Source organism: Theropithecus gelada, chromosome 1, assembly GCF_003255815.1.
Source record: "Theropithecus gelada isolate Dixy chromosome 1, Tgel_1.0, whole genome shotgun sequence".
NCBI classification, from domain to species: domain Eukaryota; kingdom Metazoa; phylum Chordata; class Mammalia; order Primates; family Cercopithecidae; genus Theropithecus; species Theropithecus gelada.
In genome coordinates this window covers 192509501-192527153 of record NC_037668.1, presented here as the reverse complement: position 1 = coordinate 192527153, position 17653 = coordinate 192509501, and the positions used below count along the sequence as shown (strand labels likewise).

Sequence of the window (17653 nt, the reverse complement as noted above, 5' to 3'; positions counted from 1 at the left end):
CTCGGGGCCTCCTTGCACCCACTACTCCCTTTGCCTGGGGTGCTCTTCTCTAAGACACTACCTGGCTTGCTCCCTCCCTTCTTTCACATCTCTCTTCAAATGTCACCTTATTAGAGCAGGCTTCCATGGCCGCTCTGTATTACCTTTTCCCTCGTTATTTTTCTCTGGCACTTATAAGCATCTGATAGGCTATATGTTTATGTGTTTGGTGTGTTTATTGTCCGTCTCCATCCATATAACATAAGCTTTATGAAAGTAGGGACTTCAGCCAGGCACGGCGGCTCACGCCTGTAATCCCAGCACTTTAGGAGGCCAAGGTGGGTGGATCACTTGAGGTCAGGAGTTCAAGACCAGCCTGGCCAACATGGTGAAACCCCATCTCTACTGAAAATACAAAAATTAGCTGGGTGTGGTGGCACATGCCTGTAATCCCAGCTACTTGGGAGGCTGAAACAGGAGAATCACTTGAACCCAGGAGGCGGAGTTTGCAGTGAGTCGAGATTGCACCAGTGCACTCCAACCTGGGCAGCAGAGTGAGACTCTATCTCAAAAAAATAAATAAATAAAATAAAATAAAAATTAAAAAATGAAAGTAAGGACTTTATCTATTTTGTTTACTGCCATATCACCAAACCTAGAATAGTCCCTGACATGTAGAGGATATTCAATAGATATTTGTTGAAAGAGTCCAAAGTCCTGTTGCAACCCTCAGCTGACAGAGCATGAACTTGAACACACCTGAGTTCTCACCGTTCCCTATTATACTACGTCCAATCAGCTTTACTTTTACACTATCTGCCCGGTCTGTATAGTAACTTAAATTCGAGACCCTTGCTCTAAAAAATGTCTCTCCAAGAGCGTACGTTGAGAAATCCAGAACTCTACAACATAAAATAGAATGGGATTGGTAACAGTCAGACACATACAGCTACTCCCAAGCAGATAAGGCATTGTGAAAAACTATCTTTGCCCTTTAGGCTCAAAAAGAGATTTATTCCTCCTTTAGACTTTCCTGGGCCTCTGTCTTGGCTTTCCCTGAATTGGCCACTATGTGACATGCTTTTCTGTTAATCTTTCATTAGGGAGTGGAAAAAATAGATAATTATCATCAAACCTGAGCCAGAATAGAAAAGAAAATCTTTACCTTGAAGAAGTCAATGAGAACATCTTTACCTTCCAGCCAAATGATGTTGTGAAGGTATTTGTCAGGAGTTGGCGGTGGGATTGCCTTTGGAAAGTTATTTAGTGCTTTTAATTTTTTAAGAAGTACCTAAAAACAAATAATCAAAATAATGGGGATCAGATCCTGTAACAGAAAATGGACAGTAGGCAAAAACTAAGGAAATCTAAATAAACTACTGTTAGGCAAGTATAATCTTGATGTTTGACTCACAGCTTCTCTCTTCTATCTAAATTCCTCTAACCATTTTTGTCCCTAGTCTCCCCTTATTACTATTTTCACTGACTTACTAACTCGGATTGAACCTATCATCTTCATAATTCAATTGACACAGTGGATGGAGAAGCAGAAAAATCTAGTGAGTCTATAGGGTGAGCCAAAGGAAGATGCCATAGAGGGCAACCCTGTTAGGAAATGGAAAATCTAGAAAGTTTTCTACATCTCTGTTCAAATCCTTTCCTTAGGCCTTGTCACATAGGCTGGCTATTGTGGGTTCTATAAAGTACTCTGTGTCCTTTTGATAAATCCCCCAACCATTTCTTTCCTAACTTAGTTCAAGTTGGTTTCTGTTACTTGCAATCAAGTAGTTTTGACAAATGGAGTGTACTGGCTAGCACTGGCATTCATCGTCCTTTGCATTATCAAAGGTTGAAGGTGATTCTAGACTTACCACCTGTGGTTAAACAATTTTTTTCAATCTCCCTCCTTATTACACACTGCTAAAGCAACCATGAAGGCTGGGGTATTATGCAGACAGAATCAAGCAAAATTACCTTATTTATCTCAGTGCTTTCATGCTTATCAATAATGCCTCTTGAACAAAGGAAGGTGAGATTTTTTAGAGCTTTAGCAATCACATTCCGGATTGCCTGTTTAGTCTTCAAAGCAATGACAACATCACGACCTTCATGCTCTATGAGTCCTACAGCAAAGAAAATAAAATTCAGTAAGTGGCCTGTGCAATAACCACAATAGCTAATATTAGTATAATACTGTATAATTTCCGAAGCATTTACACAATATTCTTTTATTCTAGTTTCATGCAGAACTCGTGAGGTCAGCAGGACAAGAGTTATTTTCAACCCTATTTTACGGATGAGAACATTGGAAACTGGCTTCCCCCACCAGCTAAGAGAAAATCACTCTGTCTTATCCCCGTGGCATCTCCTCTATATCTCTATTATGGAACTCATTACATTATCGTGTTACTGTTTTTACTTCTCTGTCTCATCCTCCATATTGTATAATTTTTGTTGGTTAGATGAATACATGACAGAATGAAAGTATCCCTGGACTTTGGCTGGTGGGTATTTCTGAAATCAAGGCGCATATTCTTTCCCCTTTAGTAAACCTGAGAAGACATGAACTGGACTGTGAGTCAAGGCTAAAATTGCATCTGTTTCATCTTCGTATTCAACATTGAACCCAATGCTTGCCATATCGAAGGTACACACTCTTTTTTTTTTTTTTAACTAAATGAATTGACCACTAAAGTGAAAGGTAGCAATGATCAAAAGCGTAGGTTTTAGTGTCAGATACACCTGGGCTAGAAACCTGGCTCACTACTTACTAGCCATAGGGCCTCAGGCAAATTAACCTCTCTAATAATAGTATTTGCCTCATAGAGTAATTATAAGGATTAAATGAGATAATGTACATAAAGAGTTAGCAGTTCTTGCCATGATAAGCATTCAGTCATCAGTTGCAGTAACCACATGAAAATAAGCGCTGCCTTTTAGAGTAGTGAATTGAGAAAACTTTGTAATATTCCATACTGATCTAAAACATAATATAAAGCAGCTGTCCTAACCCCTAATCTTTAAAAGCACAGAAATAAAAATCTGTCAATATGTAAATGGCAACAATGGGTCATGGGTTTTCTGAGATAATGCCAAAAGATCCTAATCTATTGTCTCTAAACTTACACTTTCATTCATTAGACCACATTCTTTCCATTTTGATTTAGAAAGTGTAACCCCATATGGCATCTTACAATGTGGTCATGAATATGAAATGGTTTTACTTTATTTTCTTTTCTGATAACTTCCATTTATTAAGGGCCTTCCGTATGCCAGGCCGTCTACCAGATGCGTTTGCACACACTGAGAGCCTGGCCCACAGCCCCACATGAGGAAAGCTGACCCAAAAAACTTGGCATAAAATCCTTGAGCTCTGTGCTTCAAGTAAAGTGGAGTGACTGGAGATACTCAAGAAATGACATTCGTTGCAGGCCTACATTCCAGAGTATCTTTGCAAAAAACAAAACAACGAAACAAAAACATTTTGTCAAAGGTAAGCTTTACGTGTCTTTTTCTTCTAACCCTGAGGACTCTGATCTTGCCACCTTAATACACTTCCCACACTCCTCTCATTCTTTCCTCCACACCCCCATAACAACTAACAGGACTCTGCTGACTTTTTCAATTATCTATTGATACGCTCATATACTCCACAAGATTCTGCACTGTTTAAGGGTCAGGATCTACCCAACTTTGCTTTCCCATACCTGGCCCATTAGCTGTGTTTAATAAATCCTTGTTGAATGCATAAATGAATGAGCAAGTAAACGAAAGCATGAATTGTTCTTCTTTTATTAAATTATAGGATAAGAAGGTGTGACTTTAAGAACTCAAGATACTTCAACTGCCTACCTAATTCTTTGACAGCATCCTGTTTGTTGGTTTCCAAAATTTCATATAGTTTCTGTAAGAAATTAAGACAAACACTTATTTCTTATTATTGATATCGTTTGTGTCAGAAATTAAGAAAAACATGCATTTCTTCTTATACTCCTGAGAAGTATATTTATTATACCAAGTATAGTTCTGGCCTTCCTTTTATTTTTATTTTTTGAGACAGAGTCTTGTTCTGTTGCCCAGGTTGGAGTGCAGTGGTGCGATCTTGGCTCACTGCAACCTCCACTACCCGGGTTCAAGTTATTCTCATGCCTCAGCCTCCCAAGTAGCTGGGAATATAAGTGTGGGTGACCACACCCAGATAATTTTTATATTTTTAATAGAGATGGAGTTTCTCCATGTTGGCTAGGCTGGTTCAAGGAACTCCTGACCTCAGATGATCTACCCACCTTGGCCTCCCAAAGTGCTGGGATTACAGGCATGAGCCACCACACCCAGCCTGGCTTTCTTTTTAAATTCAGAGAAAAGGAAGTATGGTAGAGGACATTTCACTTAGTTAACTTTAGAAAAGCTATTGGCTCAATTCTTCCCTCTGGGTCAATTCTGCTGCTTTGCCCATGCTCAGACGTCAATCTCAATGAGTCTAGTACGGTCAGTAGCTTGCATAACTACTGTGCCTAATACTTATTAGAAAAGATCAGTATGTACTCCACTGTGCACCAAGGAGAATTCTCATAGGCAGCGCCTGATTTGGGAGTGAGCCAACTGAGCAGCTAGTTGGGAGGCCATCCTATCAGGAGCACAAAAAGAAGTAGAAAAATGAGAAAATACGATATTGATTTGTTCATATTTCTAACAAATAACTCCTTAGATAACTGAAGAAACCACTGCACTCCACGGCTAACCAATCTCTGCTCAACCAATCACGCAACAGGTGTTTGTTGGATGCCCACTATGTCCCAGGCACTTTTCCTCTTGAAGCTTACCCTCTAGCTTTGAGTCACTGGGGAGTTTGCTCTTGGCTACACCAACAGTCCTGAAATCACACAACTGACAGTTCTTCAGGGTTGTCAGGTACAGATGTCTGAAACTCTGCCCCAAATAATGCATGGCATAGTGCTCTTTATAGCGAACAACTGGTTTGTTATCTAAAGTTTAAGCAAAGTTAAGTTTTTGTGGGGTTTTTTTGTTGGTTTTTGTTTCGGTTTAGAAAAAAATCACGTGTAACGAATCCCTCATTTTGAATATAAGAATAAGGTATATAATATTTATTAAATTATTTCTTCTTACTCGATAACATTGCATCGATATTGGGAAGGTGCCAAATTACTAGCCTGTCGACAACCAATTACCATCCTAGTCCAGCCCTGCTTGCATAGCTGCAAAGATAGCAGTTAGGCCCCCTTCACACCAAACTAGACTTACAGCAACCCTGTAAGACTGCTCTAGAACGCCTTTGCACAGAAGCACATGGGAACTGACTCCTGCCTATAGAGACAGCATAATCATGAAAGCCTGGGGATATATTTATTTTTCTTAAGGTGAGCTGCCACAGGCCAACTTCCAGAACCAAGTCAGTTTCAGAATCAACACCAGTTAGACATCTAAACACATCTCAAAAGGCCATTTAAATCTTTACTGGTGCCTCTTTTAAAACGTCACAGGAGATTCACTTCACCTGTGACACGTCAAGGAAACTGCCCTCAGATGCCTAGAAGGCATCTTCTCCCAGCTCCTGAAAACAGTCTTAACTCCCCCCACTGGCTCTTGTTTTTCTTCTCTTTTCCTCCTACTTCTGAAATCTTTTCTCCTATGAATAGCTCTGTGTTCTTTCTAATGCAGATCAGTCCAGGCTTTGAGTAGTTCTTTTAATTTTCTTCTCCATTCTTCAAAGTAAAGCAACAGGAGAGAATTCTGTTACACATTAATGTTCAATCCAATAAAGGTAGATATCTTCACAGCCTCTTTTCCTCTTCTGATTTCAATAAGTAAAGAGCCTCTCTTGACTGAGGTAATGCAACCATCACCACAAAAATAGGCACCATAACCAGAAGACAAAATCTCCAGGCCATCCATGGTTTTATGTATCCACACATACTCATTGTAGTAATCAGGATTTAAATCCATCTCTGGTTAAAAATCAAGAATGTCACTTGGGCTGAGAAAACACCTTTCAGCTGTTGATACTGCTCACCTTAGCCCCTCATTGACACATGTGAAAATGTAACCAAAATCACCAAACATTGGGGGCAAAAACAGAATGAAATATAGAAACCAAACACAACAAATAGGAGAATGAACCCCAAGGAAGCAGAAGTAACACAGGAAGCAAAAAATCTTTTAAGATGAAAAGAAGATTCTAGGTAATGTTATATTAATTCTTTTAAAGCAAACAGTTGTTACAAAAAGGAAGCAACTACAGTTTTTGGAGATCAAAAAGTAATTGTCAAAAAAGTTTAAAAAGTTTAATAGATGGGTTAAACAGAAGAATGAACACAACTAGAAATTTAAAAATTTGTAAACTGGAAAATCAACTGAAAGATTCTCATTGCAAAGAGCAGAGTTGACAGTTATGAGTGAAAAATAAGGAAGTTTTTTTATCTAAGGAATGAGAGTCTCCTTTACATTATCAGGCCCAAAGAAGCATGAGAATGAGACAGCAGTCACGTTCCACTTTCCCTACTCTTTGCAAGTGGCTGGTAGTAGACAGACTGGTGTGAGGGAGCCTGGTTAGGAGGGGATTCACTCCACCTCTAGGCTCCCATCTAGTATTTACCGCATAGTGGCTGGAAATGAAGAGGATCTTAAATGACAAAAAATAAATACTTCTACTCACCCACCCCACAGTACCAGGATTTCAAGTTTTCACTGTCAAATCTTTGTTCTCTTTTCCTCTATTCCTCTCTTCGTAAGGCTTACCCTTTCTTTGAAGCCTTATTCAAGTCTCAAATCCTGCCTAACGCCTTTGCAAGTGCCCTGTCTTTTAGAGAGTGTTACAGAGACATACTAGATCTCTTCTCTATACTCTGCACTCAGAAAAGAGATAGTGTATTTTCTGCTATGAAGATAATAAATGAGTTTGATGATAACTACTGAAATATAATGATCAGAGACTTTTCTCTGCAGCACCTCGTATGATATAATAAACAACTGAATCCATTTCAACTGTTGGAATTTGTCTGTTTGGTCAAACATATATAGAACCAGTCTTAAAAGAAGTGAATACACCTAAGGTGTTTTTCTCCCCAAATGACCAGTGCTTGTTTCTCACCTGATATATTGATTCATGGACAGATATTTGTTTTATTAGAAGTTTGGCATCTTCTTGACTTTTGATATAGCCTTTTGTAATACTATACATCAAGCTGAGGCGCTTTTTGATCTGCACATCTGCAATATTTATCAGTATTGGTACTATTATCTGGAATAATGAGAAGAAGAAAAAAAACCTGTACATTTTATGAGGAAAAGCACCCTGTGAGGCAGAAATTCATAGCGTCATCTCCAGACCAGCAACAGCAGAGCCCACAAACTTGTTAGGAATGCAGATTCTCAGGTCCCACTGGAGACCTGCAGAATCAGACACTCTTGGGTGGGGCCCAGTAGTCGGTGTCTTAGCAAGTCTTCCAGGTGATTCTGTACCTACAAAAGTCAAGACCCATTCTCTAAAGAAGGCGAAGCTTAGTGAATAATTGACTCTTGCTTTAGGGGAAAGTCTCTAGCACTGCCTTTTCCCTCATTCTCTGTAGCCCCAGATTTCAGAAAACCCCTAACCACGTCTCCTAACCTAGGTCATAGTTACTCACTGAACAAATCATCTCTCTGTGCCTCAGTTTCTTTACTTGCAAAATAGGAAACTTAAGGTATCTAAGATCCTGCTTAGTTCTATATTTCTCCAATCATAAGCTAAGGCAGGCTAGTGTCATGACTTAAGAGAATGGGATTTTAAATATACACCTCTCTAAATTCAAATGCAAGCTCTCCTATTTACCAGCTCTGTGACCTTGAGCAAGTTATTTACTGACTTTGAGGACTCAGTTTCCTCAGGTGTAAAATGAGGAAATAATATCTAAGTACCAGAATTCCAATAGAGCTGCTCCTCAAAATCCACGTTGTCACTCACACAGACGGGGGCTTCCCACAGGGTTAAAGTCACGTCAGAGCACAGGGGCAGATGGTGAGGGACTGGGTAACATGGGAAGAAAAAAAAGTGAACTGGGAGATGGCATTATAGTGAAGGAGTTACAAGAGCAGAGAAGGGAATTTTTTTTAAGCTGCTATTTTGCCTTTGAAACTTTGGGCAAAGGGAGAGATGTTTAAAGAAGATGTTTTCAAAGTTACACTCTGCAGTGTACTGACACTCTTTGAGCTGTCCTTTAGGGCACCTAAAGATCACCAATATTCTTTCAAGTTTTCCAATGCAGGTTTGTTTCTTTTGAAAGCCACATTATGCTGAGACTGGCTATGAGCCACCTAACTTCACAAAGTGGTGAAATCTACCTCACAGAGCTATTCCATTAATTAAACTAGATAATTTATGTAAAGTGCTTTACACAGGTCCTGGAAAATAGTGAGTGTTCAATTAAAAACCATGATAATATACTTCACTGAGATTTGTCAGAGCATGCTAGACAGAAGGGATGACTAGTTCGGAACATTGCTGCCCACACTCTGAACAGATTTGGTTTATGTAAAGTCCCTAATTAGGCAAAAAGAGTCAGGCTGGTGGGATCAGGGGAAAGCAAAAGGAAGCAGCAGATAAGCTGCAAGCCTGCCTTTGTTCATGGACCAGGTTGCATTGCCCTCCTGCACAAATAACTCAAAATCTTCTTGTGCCCAACCACCACCAGACTCCAGCAAGTTAGTTCACTGCAACCGTGGCGTTAACCGCACAAAGCCCTTTTCAACGGACAGCATAAACGCTATCCTATAAAATCTCCAGCAAGCCTTTGTTTCTTCGCAGTTGCCTTCTTTCTTGCAGGCTGCCCATTGTTTCCCTGGCAATGTATTTTTCTACTGTCTCTAATAAATAAATATGCCTTTCTTTATCTACAACTGTCTTGGTAAATTCTTTTACTGCCACGCCGCCAGCCCAGATAGCTGTCGCTCCCCTGTGACAGTTTCCACAATAATACACTTTTAAATCTTTGTTTCATTTTAAATACTCTTCACAAAGTATTACTTCTAAAATAATTATTTTACATTTACCCGCATACGATCTCTATATAAATACTGATTACCTAAAGAAACTTCTACCTTTGATTTTAAGTCTTTGCCTCACACAACACATCCTGATTTCTAGCGTAGTGTACCTGATGGTGGAGTTACACCTTACATGAGCGCTTTGCTTCAAACTCAGCTCATAAGGCTAAAAGCACATTGAATCAAAATTACCCTTTAAACCAGGTACAGTAACTCTGAATAGTAATTCTTATGAACACTAAAGTTTGGTTACACCAATGTAGAATAAATGAAGGAACAAAAGAGAAAATCTGTAAGCACAAGCTGGATAGTCAAACAATTCTGCCTTAAAGATAACTATTATACGTTGTGGAGAATGGAGACTAGGTGGGGGAGTCTCATGTGTGCATTTTACCATCAGGGTTTATAGCAATTTTTTTTAATGTTAAGTCTCTGTATATAACTTCAATAAATACTAACATGATGGATTTGCTTGATGTAATAAGAATTAAACAACAACAAACATGGCATGGCAAGTGAAATCATTTAAAGCCCTGAAGTTAAAAGTTTATGTAATGCAACTCCATTGGAAAGAGAGAAAAGAGGTTTAAGATTTGAAACTGAAACTATAAAAATCTGCCTTCAGTATCAAAACCAGAGTCATGGAATGAAGGCATAGTAATTGTTAAGGCAACTGAAGGCCACGGTAAAATTAAACTCCATAGGTAGTATGCTATGTGACTGTGGAGCTATGGAGGAAATATTTTTGCTTCTGTAGAGTTTGGGAGACATGAACAAATTTTACTGAAACTTAAAGAACTTGTCTTTGGGTTACCCTGCTTCTAGTGACACCAAGATTTTCATTCATTCACTCAACACATATTTACTAGCGTTTACTCTATGCCAGGCACTGTTCTGGAGGCAGAGGTTACATCAATGACCAAAACAGGCCGAGTATGGTGGCTCATGCCTGTAATCCCAGCACTTTGGGAGGCTGAAACAGGAGGATTGCTGGAGCCCAGGAGCTTGACACCAGCCTGGGCAATACAGTGAGATCCCATCTCTATTCAAAAATGTAAAAAGAAAGACCAAAACAAAGATCTCTACCTCATGGAGAGTACGTACCATATACAGTAAATAGCTGATAAGTACTATGGGGCAAAAATTAAAGTTGAGCAGGTAGAAGAGAATCAGCAGGAAGAGGTAGAAATTGAGGGTGTGAAGGGTGGGTTGCCAGTTGACATAGGCTGGTCAGGAGAGGCATCTGTGACAAGGTGAGATTTGAGCAATGGCTTGAAGGTGATGAGAAAGGGAACCATGCAGATACCTATTGAGAGGGTGTTCCAGAAGAGACAACTCCTGCTCTCATTTCTTTCAAAACAATGAGGTTTTTTACTCACCTAACACAATGTAAAAAAAGAATTTAAAATTTTTATTTTATTATTTATTATTATTTTTTGAGACAGGGTCTGGCTTTGTCACCAGAGCCATCATTGCACTCTGTCTGACTGGAGTGCAATGGCATAGTCTCAGCTCACTGCAGCCTCAACCTCCTGGGCTCAAGTGATCCTCCCACCTCAGCCTCCCAAGTAGCTGGGACCACAGGTGCACACCATCATGCCCAGTTAATTTCTTTTTTTTTTTTTTTTGAGACGGAGTCTTGCTCTGCCGCCCAGGCTGGAGTACAGTGGCCGGATCTCAGCTCACTGCAAGCTCCGCCTCCCGGGTTCACGCCATTCTCCTGCCTCAGCCTCCCGAGTAGCTGGGTCTACAGGCGCCCGCCACCTCGCCCGGCTAGTTTTTTGTATTTTTAGTAGAGACGGGGTTTCACCGTGTTAGCCAGGATGGTCTCGATCTCCTGACCTCGTGATCCGCCCATCTCGGCCTCCCAAAGTGCTGGGATTACAGGCTTGAGCCACCGCGCCCGGCCCAGTTAATTTCTTAATTTTTTCTAGTGATGGGGTCTTGCTATGTTGCCCAGTTTGTCTCAAACTTCTGGACTCAAGCAATCCACCCACCTAGGCCTCCCAAAGTGCTGGGATTATAGGTGCGAGCTACAACTCCTGGCAAATCTTAATATTTTAAAACGTGAAATCTTACCTTGAAGAGAGGAAGAAATCTAATTATTCTTAAATATCCCATTATTACTGTAAGCTGAATAAGAGCCAAGTTGTGTCGTCTCAATTTCACAAAGTATACACAAAAGATATCAATGATTCCAACAACCAGGATAAAAAATTCCAAAGTATTCCAATATTGTCGAAAATATTTCCTTTTCAAAATTATTATCTGTATATAAAACAAATGTATAGGTGTCATTTCATAGCACCTATACAGTAATGTTGGGGGGAAGGAATCTATAAAATTAACAATTAAGTTCTTAACTACAAATGAGTTATATTCAAAAAGTTAAGCTTTAAGTTATTCATCTGGAATCCCCCCAAAAATTATTTTAACTCTTCACCATTTATAATTTGGTTAAAAATATATACTCTATAAGAAAGCTGGAATGCCAAAAACAAGCAATAAAAATAGCAGCAAACAGATTCATTGCAATACTATTAATAATAAAGTATGAAAGAGTAATGCTCAGAAATCACCTTACACATTTATACTAATAATTAACTCACATTTTATGACAAGGACCTAGCAAACCAATTCTTATTCACTTATTTATTTCTTGTATCATTACACAAAATATTTGAGGGAAACATCCATGTCTGGATTTTCAATTATCCTTTACCTGATACTTGAGAATCTCTCTACTTTTATGATACTTAACTGATGTTCAATACTATGACTCTTACACTAATTTCACTATTAAACTCGGAAAATTCAAAAACGTTACTAAAATTTCAGGATCTCATCAACTATCATAGCAAATGGTTCTTGGTATCAAGTCACTTCAATAATATGACAAAATAGATTCAAAATACCTGAATTGCTCTTTTTATAGATTCTATTTCTATTTTTAACAGTACCTTCAATGTTGATTCTAATACATATAAAAACATAAAATAGTAGTTTATTGATATCAGTGCTGACACATGTAAATCTCTTGCCATTGGCCACAGATGTATCATCATAGGATAAATATATATCAAATTTATAATCTGTCCTGTATATTCAAATTCTTCAGAAAATACTATGTGAAATATAAAAGTCAGAAAAGCATTACTCCTGAAAAGAGATCAAATAAAATGTTAGATCACTTAAAAGTATAATTAAGCAGCTGAAGTTCAACATTTGTTTAAATAAATAATTAAAATTAATTTGAAGACTATACATAATATAAAATAAAGGAAACAAAACTCAAAAGCATACTTTCTATACATAAAAATCATAATGAAGAAAGGTAAAAAATATGATTTTTAAAAATCCATATCAGGGATGGGAAGCATTTTTAAAACTCAAGGCTACAGTACCTTGGAAACAATGCAAAGATTCATAAATAAAAGCAAAAAATAAATAAATTTAGAGGAAAACAAATCACACATTGCATTGTTTAAAATCAAGAATGGGAAAAACATTATATTAAATAATTACTATGACATCTATTTATTCAGACTTTTCATTCCATCTAAAGTAGAGCATGACAAAAAGAAATTCTCTGGATATATGTCAAGATCCTACACCTTTGATTTTTTGTATATCTCTTTAAACTTATTAAATGGAAAAAATTTTTAAAAATTACTAGAATTTCTTATAAAAAGTTAATGCTCACTTAAAATTTAGCAGCATTAACACCCTTGGTATATTCTTGTTTTGACATGTTCTGTTGGTAGAAAAATTATGTCTCTCTGCTCTAAAAAGTATGTAAGCTCACAATTTATAAAACTAAGTAAAATATCTACCCCAGTTAAGTAAAATCTGTGTTTTGTGATATTTTGGAAAATTGGTTACAGGTATTATTAAGGGCATGTTGTGTTTTTCCTAATTATAGATCAAAAGAATCACGCAATAGAACAGATGAAATTAAACAGAGCTAGATCTAGTCTATAAAGTTAGCTATTTCTCATCCCTGCTCTATGTTATATCCAGAAGAATATTAAGCAGCCCACAACACACTATAACCCTCAGACACAGCAATTAAAACTTGAAGGATCCAAATGTGACCATCCTCTTTCCCTTCCTGACAACTCTCTAATAGAGATGTCATTGAAGCTGCTAAAACAGAATGGAAGAAGAGAAGCAAGCACCACTCAATCAGTGAAAATAAACCGTAATATAGTTTTTCTTAAGGAAAATTGAGATAAGCTATTCTGACAATGTAGAAATGGTAGTATTTTCAAGTATGTTTCTATTAAAGGTTCACAATACTTACTCAGGTGGAATAAAATGTATCTTTTCTTTACGATAGTCCAAGAAAGTTAAAACAGTTTTAAACTTCATAAGCCAACTTCTAGTTCTCATGTAAGTTGAAACATCATAAATACTCATGAATCTAACAGAGAAAAATGTACATATGTGTTATAATAAAAAGCAAGTGATATACTTTGGGTTAATATAAAAGGGGAAGGTGTACTAAGCATACATTTAATATGGACCACCAAATAAGCTCAGTTGCATGCCTCTGCATCCATCTACCTATCCATCCATGGTCATGGTACAGGAGTAGTTTTAGCATGAGACCCCTGCTGCCTCTGTTCCTGACCAGAGGTTGAACGTAAGTAAAGCTTCCCTAGACCATTTCTTTGGAGTTTGGAATCAAGCTTTCCTCTGTCATGTTGGTCTGGCCCAACCCTCTCCAAGGCCCTGAAGGCTCTAACTTTCCTAAACTTTATTCCAGTGACTGGTAACGATCTTCCAAATAGATTACCTGGCTGCTGAAATGTTATCTATCACCTAGCCAGGATCTCCTATTATTATTGCCCCACAGCTTTGTGTTAGATCATCTATTATCTAATGTTTGCCAGGACTGTAACCAGATATTGTTATATCTCTAAGATACTGAGCTTTTCCCACCAGACTTAAGTGCATTTGTCAGCACCAGCAGTTGGGTCAATTCTTCCAGAGCCCGCTCCACCCCAGGGAGCAGTCTAATGGCAGCCTCCAGGCTTCTGAACCTCCTCTGTCTGGTAATTTAAAGTGAAGATAATATAAAGGCAAAATAATTATAATAGTAATTGAAGTTATATAAGTTCCCTTTCATGGATTCCCTGGTGTCTTATCTAATTACATGATAGTCCAATCTTTCTCAGACTCCCCTAATGTCACCAAGGTTATAAAACTTCAGGGAAAAAAAAAATAAACAAAATAAAAAGTAGATGGATAGATGGATGGAAGGACAGACAGATGAACAGACAGAAGATGGATAGATATAGATACGTGAAATAATAGATTGATCAATCTGGACATTTAATTCTCATTTTATTCATTCTTCATCATATAGCCATTCAATTTTGGAATATCAATTAAAGAAGTGTTATACTTACTTTCCTTGGGTGGAGTAATAGCATTTTGCCGCACCAATTAATATCCGGGCTGCCTCTATTTCAAGAATTCCATTGTTACGCTGTTTTTCAAAGCTGCTCTAAACATACATTAAATGAAGAAAACAAAAGATTAAGACATAAATGGAATGTATTCTTCTTAACCCTTACATAGCCCTCACTATTATTACTGAACTCAATATATCAAAATATGCTATTACAAAAAATTATATAGTAGGAAATAAATTTCATTCAATGCAAATGTTTACAGAATACTCATTTTTATAAAGTACAGTCCTGAATGTTACAAGAGATAAAAAGGGTCTTAGCTTTCTAGAGACTCAAAATGTATACCACTCAGCCAGGCATGGTGGCTCACTTTGGGAGGTCGAGGCAGGGGGATCACTTGAGTCCAGGAGTTCAAGACCAGTCTGGGCAACATGGTGAAACCCCCCATCTCTACTAAAAATACAAAATTAGCCAGGCATGGTGGCGCATGCCTGTAATCCCACCTACTCAGGAGGCTACGGCAGGAGAATCGCTTGAACCCAGGAGGCAGAGGTTGCGGTGAGCCGAGATCACGCCATTGCACTCCAGCCTGGGCAACAGAGTGACACTCCATTTCAAAAAAAAAAAAAAAAAAAAAATATATATATATATATATATACACACACACACACACACACACACACACACACACACACATACACACAACTCAAAGAGTTTACTTTAGTAATATAAATAGCATCAGTAGCATCATCTTTTTATAGCAGAATAGAGCGTGCAAAATATTAATTCTAAGTGTAACTAATCATTTCAGTCCCACATGGAACCATCAAAAGAAAAAGATAGGCTGTATTATTGTGTCAATCCTCCCCCTAAAATAGCAGAAAAATTATAGCTTCTACATGACACTGACATTACATTCAGAGGTTAGCGTTACCTCCTGGAACTGATGCCTACATTTCCTCACATACTGACCATATACTTCGCCTATCCATTGTTTAGAAACGTTGGCTCCAACCGCTACTGCATTTAACATATTTTCTCAAGTCTTAAAATTCGAGGGATGATAGTCATTTCAGGAAAGGAGAGAATTCGCGCCACTTATATCTCAAGACAATTCTCATTCACTCATTAGCTCCTTTTCCAGAAGATAGAAAAATGAACCACCAGTAACAGCTTTGATAAAGGATATGCAAATTCTGAAGCTGCCTTCCAAAGGGTATGGGGCAATGGCCAGGCGCTCTCTACTCTGAGGGTTACCAGAGCACTTAGCGGATTTCTCCACATTGCAAGCCTCCGTGATGGCCCTGGTAGGATGTCCACTGTGAGAAAAGTATGTCCCAGAAGCTCAGTCCTGAGGCCTACCTCTAGTATTTACACTTGTAGTGTTTCCAGGCATGCCCATCAAGAAGTAGGCCTGGATCAAGAAAATTACGATTTACTAATATGATGGATTGTTTATTTATTCATTTATCCTTTGAACAAATGTTTATTAAATGCCTACTCTGTTCCAAGCCCCGTTTTAGGGCAATGAAGGTATAATCCAAGGCTTTAAGGGGTTCACAATCCAGTGGGGCAGGGGAAAAGTTAGATGCATATATGATAAAGCAAGAAATTAAGGGGATAACATTCAGCACAGGGTATTAATCAAACTTGATGTGGAGATGGGATCAGAGAGAGTTTCTTAGAGGAGATGGTACCTCAATTGAGTTTTAAGGAGAAGTACAATTATCCAGATGAAGAACGGTGGTGGGGCGAGCAGAGTGAAGAAAGAGGTGGGCAGAGGGTAGCATCTCTGGTGCATGTACAGAGGTGAAAAACAGTATGCTGCGTGCGGTAAAAGACAAGTTGTGGGGCACAGCATCAGTCAGAGAAACAGTCAGAGGCCAGATTTTAAAATACCTTGTATATTGCACTTTGACTTAATTTTATAGGTAAACTTTTCTTGGAATGTGATATACTCATTCTGTGAGATACTCCTTCAATCCCAATGCCTGAAAAACTATGCAGGGCAGGGGAAAGGGTAAGGAAATGTTGCACTCAATAGTCCCTCTTGGAGAAGCTCAATGTATATTAGCATATTAAAGATTCTGAGAAGTTCTACAAGAAGTTCTAAAAGAAACCCATTTAACTTTATTTAAGCCACCATTTCCCAAAGTAATTTGAGCATGGAAACTTCATTTTTCATGCAGTTACTATTAACATTCCATGGAATAAGTGTTCTTTGGAACTCACAATGGAAAATGTAGGCACTGAGGAGTTATTTAGGGTTTTAAGCAGGAAGGAGGTATAGTCACATGTCTTTTAGTAAGTCACTGTAACTTGAGAATGGAAATATTGGAGGCAAGTGGACCAGTTGAAGGTTACCGTCCAGACAAGAGATTATGATAGCCTAAATTAAGATTCATGAGGACAGAAAGGGGTGTATTTGACAAATATTTAGAAAGTAAGATTGATAGAGCTTGGAGAAGGGTAGAGGAAGAGGACTGACTCCAGCAACCAATGGTCTAATTCACTAACACTTGGAATATAACAGTAGGCTTGGGATGAGTTCAATATGGATTTGAGGTAGAGTGAAAGGAGAAGCTGTCTAGCCACCACTGGATTCATGAGTCTAAAGAGCTGGTGTTGAAAGGTGTGGAAGGAAGATTATAGATTTGTAGAGCATCTATGCATAGCGTTAAAATCATGAGCCTAGCTGGGAATAAAGAAGGAGAGACTATAAAGTAAGAACAGTGGACAGAGTTAATTGTCCTGAGGTGCACCAACATTAAAGGGTTAAAAAGAGTTCATAGAGGAGACTGAAAAGGAAACGGGTAACAAACACAGGAAGAACACCAGAGTAGAAGGTACTGTTAGGAAAGCTATTCAAAAATAGTGTGAAGCAAGTCCTTCCATGGGACTGTTGGTTTTAAAAAGTAAATGTGGTAGGTCATTATAACAATGACTGCAGTGTATCATGCCTCCCCGTGTCCGTGCCCGCTTTGCAAATGGCATCACTGTTTCCCCATTAAGAGGTGTAATCTACTTTTCTACTCATTGACTCTGGGCGGGCTTTGTGATTTGCTTTAACTAATAAAATGGGGGTAAAAACGACATTGTTCAGGCTCCAGAGCCTGGAACTTAAGAGGCTTTGTGGCTTTCCCTCTCACCCTGTTGAAACCCAGAGACCATGCTGTGAAGAAGCCCAGTCCAGCCAACTATAGAGAACAGGCCAT

At 38.4% G+C, this 17653-nt stretch overlaps 1 protein-coding gene across 1 annotated transcript in view; it reads right to left on the bottom strand.

Annotated features, from left to right (window-relative positions):
- The window catches only part of SLC9C2 (solute carrier family 9 member C2 (putative)), a 92500-nt gene that overhangs the window by 19232 nt on the left and 55615 nt on the right, over positions 1-17653 (bottom strand). The window contains exons 13-20 of the mRNA XM_025399911.1: positions 14433-14530; positions 13322-13441; positions 11979-12177; positions 11098-11286; positions 7088-7237; positions 3832-3883; positions 1954-2102; positions 1145-1270 (exon numbers count right to left, since the gene is read on the bottom strand). Of these exons, the coding sequence (XP_025255696.1) occupies positions 1145-1270; positions 1954-2102; positions 3832-3883; positions 7088-7237; positions 11098-11286; positions 11979-12177; positions 13322-13441; positions 14433-14530 (1083 nt within the window). The remainder of the gene's footprint in view (positions 1-1144; positions 1271-1953; positions 2103-3831; positions 3884-7087; positions 7238-11097; positions 11287-11978; positions 12178-13321; positions 13442-14432; positions 14531-17653) is intronic.